This window comes from Hippocampus zosterae, chromosome 2 (assembly GCF_025434085.1).
Source record: "Hippocampus zosterae strain Florida chromosome 2, ASM2543408v3, whole genome shotgun sequence".
Classification (NCBI taxonomy): domain Eukaryota; kingdom Metazoa; phylum Chordata; class Actinopteri; order Syngnathiformes; family Syngnathidae; genus Hippocampus; species Hippocampus zosterae.
This window is the reverse complement of record NC_067452.1, coordinates 32,160,655-32,169,373: the sequence shown is the minus strand read 5'-3', so window position 1 is coordinate 32,169,373 and position 8,719 is coordinate 32,160,655. Positions and strand designations below refer to the sequence as shown.

Below are 8,719 nucleotides of genomic sequence, written 5' to 3'. Positions count from 1 at the left end.
TAACGACCATGGACAGCAACAGGGAACGGCGATGCTGAGGATGCCCCCCCCCCCCCCCTTCAGCATTGACACGGAGCACTGTCTGTAATGCATTTTGTGGTAATGAATTTGAGTGATTTATTTAAGTTGGTCGAAATGATTTTTTTTTCATCACCGAAACTGACAAATTGACTTAAGTATTTCAATTTCGTTCTTTCCCACCAGTAGGGTAAGTTATTAATTCCCCCCCCCCCCCCGTACTAATGAATGCTGACGCTCCCCCATACAAAGCCCCAGCACCCGGTGACGTCTCCTTCCGCAGAAAATAGACCCATGCGCGGGGGAAGGCAGCGACCAGTCAGTCAGTCATTCCCGCCCCGACTGAGCTGCCAGACGGTTGCGTCAGCTTCACACATCTCGCCCACGTCCACTTTCACGCCACTTTCAAGCACAATCTCCCCTCCCCTCCGTCCCTCACTTCTTCCCTCCCCGTGGATTTAACGCATCAGGTGGAGAGAAGAACACTGGCGGAACCTCCGCCTCATGTGAGCACGAGACACAAGACACAAAACACGAGAAGAAGAAGAAGAAGCGCGATGGGAACCTTCAGGGTACTGCTGGGGACTTTGCACTACGTGGGACTGTGCGTGTCCACCCGGCACACGGGACACGGACACGCGGAGAACCACATCAGCGGACACGGTAGGCGCGCGAACACACCCGTACCGTCGTAATGTGCTTGCGAGCTTGCTCCGGCGATGCCGTTCACTCCAACGCGTTAAACACACGACAGGGTAGTGGTGGGTCAACTAAGAGGCTTTTCTTTTGTTATTTAAAATAAAGTGTATAATTAAAAAAAGGAGTTTATCGGCAAAACATTCAGAAGAAATACACAAGTTTTAGGATTGAATACAGCTATACCGTTAAAAAAAAGTCCGCCTCCACAACGGTTCGGTTTCGAATGACCATGTCAGAAAAGTATCCATTTAACAACACGCGTATTCTCAACCAACTCATTCCGAAAGGAATCTGGAAACTGCAATTTTAATTGCACATTCCACACTCACGCCACCGTTTTAACATTTGCACCTGGAGAAATAACTATTATTAGAGGTAAAGTGTATTGTACAAAAGATCACCTTTTTGTATGATGTGTGGCCTCATAAAATAACGGCATAGGTCATATTTTATCCAACGTTATTAATAATATATATTTTTTTGCCTTTAACATTTCTCAGGTATGCAGGCCTGGTATTGGCTTTTTCTTTACTTTAGCAAATCATTCATCTCTACCCCGGAAATGAAATTATTTAGAAAATATTATTTCATCAGAATTTGATTCCATTTTTCATGTTTTCTGGAAACAAAAGACATTATATTTGGAGCGTAGCATTATTTCATATTTATATTTTCCCCACAAAGCTTCTTACAGAAAGTCAGCTGGGCTAGGCTGCATGCAGATCACCTGCAACTCTAGTGAAGATAAGTAGGATAGAAAATATATTCCAATATGTTGTAATCTTTTAATTTCCATCAGATTATCCATTCTAGGCAGTGATGAAATGACTAACAAGGATTTTTCAAGGAGAAATACTCACAAAAATTAAGACCCAAATTCATGCAGGTGGTTTCTACTGTATGAATCCAATTTTATTTACTTGTGTTTAAAATACATATGTAAGAGAGTCAGCTGCTCAAGCACCTCATTAGTGCTCATGATGCGATCAGGTGTCTCTCCAATAATCAGTCCAACCTGCGTATTCCTGGGTCAATTTTTAGTCTGCAGGTGTTTCTTCTTGTTTTTGAGGTCCAGAGTGTGTCTCGAACCTTGAACTTTCGAGCCCCTGTGTCGGGCGAATGAAATATCACATAGCGTTTGTTGCTGATCGAATTTGTAACGGTCATTCTTGTTCACCTCTGTTGATTATCATCATTATTTTGGCAATGTAAGGTGTTTTGCTTCCTGTATTGGAAGGTCATTTGCATTCTCCAGAAGTTATGTCCAGATGTCAGAATATGCATGAATTTCGTTGCATTTTAGTGATGTCACAATCTCCTATGTGTGAAATGTGTCTGTTGAGGCAGTGTTGTTCTCCAGTGATGGTCAGCATTGTTTTTGTTCCGCCCTCCTCTTCTCCAGGCGGTGCAGAGTGCTGACACAAGATGGAAGTTAGTATTCTCTGTCAGTAGAGCTCTGCCTGAGCATCCTGCCCTCTGGTTCTGAGCTCCTCCTTTGCACATCTTTTGCAACCACAGATAGTAAAGTGTTCCCTTGCATGTTGAAGAAGTCATAATTCAGATGAGAACATTGTCCAAACGATCCTCTTTTCTTATAGACAAGCAAAAACAAATTAAATCAAAATCCATCCCAAAGTGGCATCATAGGGCACAGTGCAGACGCCCACCAACTGCTTGTCATTGATCTTAGCCAGAATCGGCTTGAAATTTTGCTTATGTGTTGATATTGGAGTTTGACGGCTTCACTCCACTCTGGTCAGAATAAAAGTTACAGTTCAAGAGTAGACAGAAAATGGCAATGCTACCCTTTTGACCGATTAAAGCTGAAGAGGGCTAAGCGGACAGTACGTTTCAGATCTTGATGACCTTACCGAAGGATTGCAGCTTGGCCCCACAAATTTGTTTCCACGTTTTTATTCTAGATTTCCGTTCCAATCACACAGTGTGCTTTTAAAGGACATTGTTTCTGTTTAGGTTAAAAATATCTAATGTATTCATCATTGGCAGTGATGTGAGTAATATCTCAAGGGGCGCCGATGCATCCATAACATAAAGGAACCCGGCTTTCAAAGTGAATAATGTCCTTGTTGCCGGAGCTATTTCGGCACAGTGCGGGAAATGGATGTGTGAGGATGCATTTGTTTTAGTTTTGTCCTGTTGGTGGAGTAAAAAAAAAGTAGGTGTAGGGTAGATTCTTGGGTATGTTGAAAACAGTATGCAAAGTCTTGCTCCATATTGTAGCTCTCTGTCTGTCATTCCTAATCAAAGAAGTTGGCAAATGGATTCTTTACGATTTAGTGCATAACTGCCGGTAATTTAATTTTTAGTCTAAGGGATAAGATGACAGTTGAAAATTATTGAAGGAGGGAAAAGGACAGATCAGAGGTCACCTAACGTTTTGAAACTGGGCGCTACTTTGGTGCGGATTCGTGTGAAGAGCTAAAACCATTTCCACAAACATTTCTGACATAGCCATTTGGCTCAAATTACCTCGAATTATTTTTTTCTTTCATTCATCCATCCATTTTCAGATCCGCTTATCCTCACAAGGGTCGCGAGGGGTGCTGGAGCCTATCCCAGCCGTCTCCGGGCAGTAGGCGGGAGACACCCTGAACCGGTTGCTAGCCAATCGCAGAGCACACAGAGATGAACAACCATTCGCGCTCACACTCACACCTCGGGACAATTTGGAGTGTTCAATCAGCTTGCCATGAATGTTTTTCGAATGTGGGAGGAAACTGGAGTACCCCACACATGGAGGCCAGAGCTGGAATTGAACCCCGTCCCGTACCTCAGCACTGTGAGGTCGATGCGCTCACCACTCAACCACCGGGCCACCCCTCTAATTATTTGTCATTGTTAATTCAGGACGTTCTTTGTTGAGTATTGACATTCGTCTATGTGAAGGCGCTTATCGTATGATTGATTCTCACCAATATTATCAACACTGACTTAAAATGGTAGGAAACAAATAAATGTCTGTGTGCTGCACTTCATTTATAAATCATCAATCATAAAGTGTTTACATTTTCAAATAATCACTTCTACAAAAGGTCCTAGGAAATCACAGTGTCCTATCACTGATGAGATTTTTTTTTTTAAAGAAGAGCCCCACAGGCTTTTCATGTGGTTCATGGCAGTGCCTTGGTGCTCGCGGACTTTGCGTTTTTTTTTGCTGCAGGAGTGAAACAAGTTTACATTACTACCTTTCTGGCAACACTATATGCACTGATCACATGATCCGTCTTGTGTTTAACCCTTTCAGGGACAGCAGTTACTTCAGTGGACAGCTTATCATGTTATCATGTTACAGGGTGCATGAAAGGATTAAGTTGATATCGGATAGCATACAAGAAAAGATGAGGCCACTGATTCATCTACTCTCTCTTCTACCCGTGTGTCACGACCACCTCCTTCTCTACTCGCATCCTTTTTCTGCTTGTTCAGGCTGCTCCTTCTTATTTCATAAGTTTTGCAGAAAAAAAGCCCCAAAAGAACATGTTTTGATGCTTGCTAAACTGAGGTGATATGATACCGTTACTTACAGTACTTAATATTTACTGTTACTTACATCACGTATAATAGCAAATCAAACTCTGGTTTTAGAGGCAGATTTCATCAACATTTTGTGAAAATAGTATGACCTTAACCCTTTCGTGCACCCTTTAACCTGATGACATGGTAAGCTGTCCACTGTCGTGATCACCGTCACTGAAAGGGTTAAAGATACATGACTTTAGAGGTTCTGAGGTATAATTGAAGATTATGATAATAATTAAAGTGGGGAAATAAATTACATGCACAAATGCACTCGCATTTATACTCAGGGAATGAGTAAGAATTTATCTTACCGTTTCCCCCACACAGTGAATCTGAAGTAAAGAAGAAGGAACAATCAATGGAATAAAAGGAAAGCAAAACATTTGGTCTGAAGCCGTATTGCGACTGCGACAATGTCCTGCCTTTATCTGCCTCAGAGTCGTTCCAGCCACTGATACTTTTCAATTATCGTCTCATTAGGTTGCGCTTATCCAGCCAGCTCATTATTCCAACCAATCAATTGTCTTAATTAATGAGTGAAGGCTAAATGAGCCGTAAGGAATTTAAAACTTCTCGAGGGAAACCAAGTGAGATGGGACACCAAAAGTCTCATTTTATTTTCACGATGACATCTGAAAATGTGTTTTGTCTTGACGTCCACTCCAAAAAAATTGTAATGTGCTCGCTAAAAACAGTTTTTTTTTCTTTCTTTTCGAAAGCGTGCAAATATGACTCACTATTAGGCTAAAGATATACACACAAACTGTTTCGGTCTTTATATTAGACGGAACCTAGTTGACATTGAACATAAATAACTCCGATTAAGTTGAACTACCGGACTGTCAATTTTCAAACAGTTGTGTTTTCATAATTAAACAAAACTGGGTCACCAACCACTCCAGCATATCGCTCATGTGTGATGTGCCTTTCAAGTCGTCTTTTTTCTTCCAATCACAGTATTATAAATCAAACAGACAACCAAAAAATAATTAGAATTTATTATAAAGATTTCAGAACATAAATGAAATAGATCTATCGTCGCCTGACTCCTGTGCAGGCCATGTGGGCTCAGTTCCCACTCAAAAAAAGTTTAAATGTGAGTTGAATTGTCTGTCTCTCTACTGTATGTGCCCTGTGATTGATTGACTGGCGACCATTCGGTGCTTTAGTCTGTCCGATGTCAGCTGGGATGCGGCTTCCCGCAACCCTGAACAGGTTAACGGTTATAGACAATGAATGGATGGATAGATGCATCGTGCATATACAGTATGTACAACATGATATGGATGTAAAAAAAAAAAGACCACTGGGTCAGGTTTGAATGAATCAACATTCAAAGTGTGACACATTCCTGTACAGTATTTGAAAACATACATTATATTCAATGAACGAGCAGTGTCATTTTTGTTTTCCACTGTGGACAAAAGAAATCCCCCCCGCCCCCTCTTTCCAAAGAAAGGATGTCTCAGAAATTAAGATACAATCGGGGCATACTTTCAAGCATTCTGTTCAACTGTTTAACATTTAACAATGGCTCACGCATTGCTGGCAAATATTCAGCAGCTTGTGGGTGTGTGTGCGTGGCTTGTGTAGGCTTGGCATCACCCCTCCCCCCCTACCTCTTCCTTTCCGCAGGGGCGTAAAGTAGTGCAGGTTTGTGCTGGAGCATCACCAAGTCGTTAAAGCGACAAGCATACGCTCCACTAAATCCATTAATATGGGCGCACATCCCAATAGCATTGAATAAACATTACGCGGCGTTGGCTTTTGCCTTCACAATTAGATAAACGGTACATCTAACTCCTCCCTGGTACAAAGTTGGGCTGAATTAAAGACAATCGGAACAATTCGATAACAAAGTGAATGTACCGCCTCTCATCCGAAGTGAGCGGGCATAAGCCCCTGGGTCACCCACGACCGTAATAAGTTGAGACGACGGTGGATGGAAAGTGTATTGTATCGCCATTTATTCATCGAGTGCAGGGGTTGGCAACCCAAAATGTTGATTTGAAGCCATGTTGGACCAGAAAAAAAATGTCTGGAGCCGCAAAAAAAGCCTTATAATGAAGGCAACACATGCTGCCTGTATCTATATTCGCTATATTAGCAAAATGACTAAATTGCTTTTTTTTCGATCAACCAACCTTCAATCAACTCGTTACCGCACACCCACGCAAACGCACAAACTTACACACAAAATGAGCAACAGCCATAACGGCCGCTGAGACGAACGAAGCTTGGGACGCATTTTTTTGTAGCCTGTTAACTATCGTAGCTCACGGGTACCGTTTAAAAATGCTTCTCTCAGCCCTCCGGATTCCCATTCTACCCTGTACCCTGGGTGAATTGTACATAAAACGCCTTAAAAACAACAACAACAACAACAACAGCCACCTGCCAGGCATCCCGCTCAGCTAATAGAAACGTGTGTCGCAGGCTATGACGCAAATCCTTGTTGACAGAAATGTTGAAATTTAATATTTATTCTACACATTTTTACAGTATTGGAAAACATTACGAATGTTTGTATCATGTTTGTCCTCCTACAGAAACCATATTAAACAAAAAATTCCCTCCCCCATCTTTTTTAAGAATTTTTGAAAAAGCTCCAGAGGAGCCACTAGGGCGGCGCTAAGAGCCGCATGCATCTCCAGAGCCGCAGGTTGCCGACCCCTGAACTAGTGGGTACAACTGCACAGTGTAATTGGTTGCTGAGTAATGGCACCACACTGAAAAAACAAACAATCAGTGTCATAATGTGAGCATAAAAAATAAAGAACGTTATTATATTAATATTACAATAAAAAAGAACAACATATTCTTATGAATCTTGGGTTTATGAATTTTTTGGACCTTCGTCAAGTGATGCAAAACTATGACAATGTGCCAGCCACTTCAACATTTTATATTGATCCATGTTCTTATAATTATATATTATTTCATGAACAGTAGCCATCCATTTTTTGTCCTCATTGAGCTTACATGCATGCGCAGTGAAATTCAGATCTATGGGCAATTTATAATCTTATCGTGAAATTGTCTATAGTGGCAATTCATAGTGAAACATTCAGGTTTTGGACTTGTGGAAGGGAGCTAAGTACCTTGATGAAACCCACCTCAGCATGGAGGGATCAGGAAAATTCTACACAAGAAGGCTGGGGTCAAGATTGGAACGAATGACTTCTGCACTGTGAGGCGGACCTGCTAACCTGCATCTTTGACGAACATATTTATTTTCTTGTTAGTTACAAACAAGACCAAAGAGGTAGAATGTACAAAATAGCATTCACAAATTTCTCCCGGACCGTTCAAGGGTGGACCTCATCGATTCTGCTATTTTATTTTATATACGGTATTTTTAAAATTTACCGCCTGGCCACTTTCGTAACGGGGCTAGGTACTGATCCCTGGTTATTTTGGTACCCTTCTTGACTTTTAACAATATAAGAACCAACAATGGCCTATCAAACTAAATTTCCTGCTTGAAGGAACTGGGGCCTCATTGATCCACCCAAACCCTTGACCAAAAATGGAAACATTACAGGGGCTCTCGTCAAGGCTCCACTCTCAGCATCCTCCCTCATTAAAGCCCGGCCACCTCACTCACCGTCCTTATGTTGTGTGTAATAAAACCCGAGATCCTCTCCTCGCCTCCCCTCCAATCAGAAGGCTTCCTTTTAAAACGGCACAAACAAGCTGGAGGTGCAACCTGCAGTCAAGGACTCCTTCCTCTGTCTTCTTTCAGAGGGCCTCATACTGCAAATGTCCTTTACTTGTATATGTGTCTGTGCGTGTGTGTGTTTGCGGGAGCGAGAGAGAGTGGGGTGATGTAGTTTAGGCGAGAAATGATTGCAGGCGGCTTTGAGATTGGTAATCCAAAGCGGTACTTGCTTTGAGGCATCCCTCCAAGACTGAAAATCATCTCTGTGACTTGAAGCTCTGTGGACTGTGTGTGTGTGTGTGTGTGTGTGTGTGTGTGTGTGTGTGTGTGTGTGTGTGTGTGTGTGTGCGCGTGCATGAGATATGATCAAATAACTCTCAAGATTTAGTTTAGTTCGCTTCAGACTTGGTTATGGGAGGTGTCTTATGTATTATCGAGTATGTAGTTTATTGGAACGTTTGCGGTTGTCCTTAGCACATTGGCCTTTCTTATTATTGCATCAGTAACAGTAAAAACAAAACAAAACAAAACAATAAAAATATTTTGGCAGACCGTGTTTTAAGATCGCGATTGCTCGATCATTGAAATCCCAACCGCAGTACAGAGAGCGCAAAGCTTTGCTGGGGGATTCTCGTCTGGGAGAGTTGTGCTTATCTTCCATGAGACACATTACTGTTAATGTTGCATCAAAGCGAACGCGCTCGGTCATTCAGATTTCGAGTCACACTTCTCCTGGGAAGCCACTTGGCAGGATTTGCGTGTTGGCAGTCACACTGAGCGAGGAGGGAGGAAGAGGAGGAC

The 8,719-nt window shown here is 42.1% G+C and overlaps 1 protein-coding gene across 1 annotated transcript in view; it reads left to right on the top strand.

Annotated features, from left to right (window-relative positions):
- Positions 1-313: 313 nt before the first annotated feature.
- The window catches only part of LOC127596863 (V-set and transmembrane domain-containing protein 2-like protein), a 29,703-nt gene continuing 21,297 nt past the window's right edge, over positions 314-8,719 (top strand). The window contains exon 1 of the mRNA XM_052059829.1: positions 314-681. Coding sequence (XP_051915789.1) covers positions 576-681 — 106 coding nt within the window. The 5' untranslated portion in view covers positions 314-575. The remainder of the gene's footprint in view (positions 682-8,719) is intronic.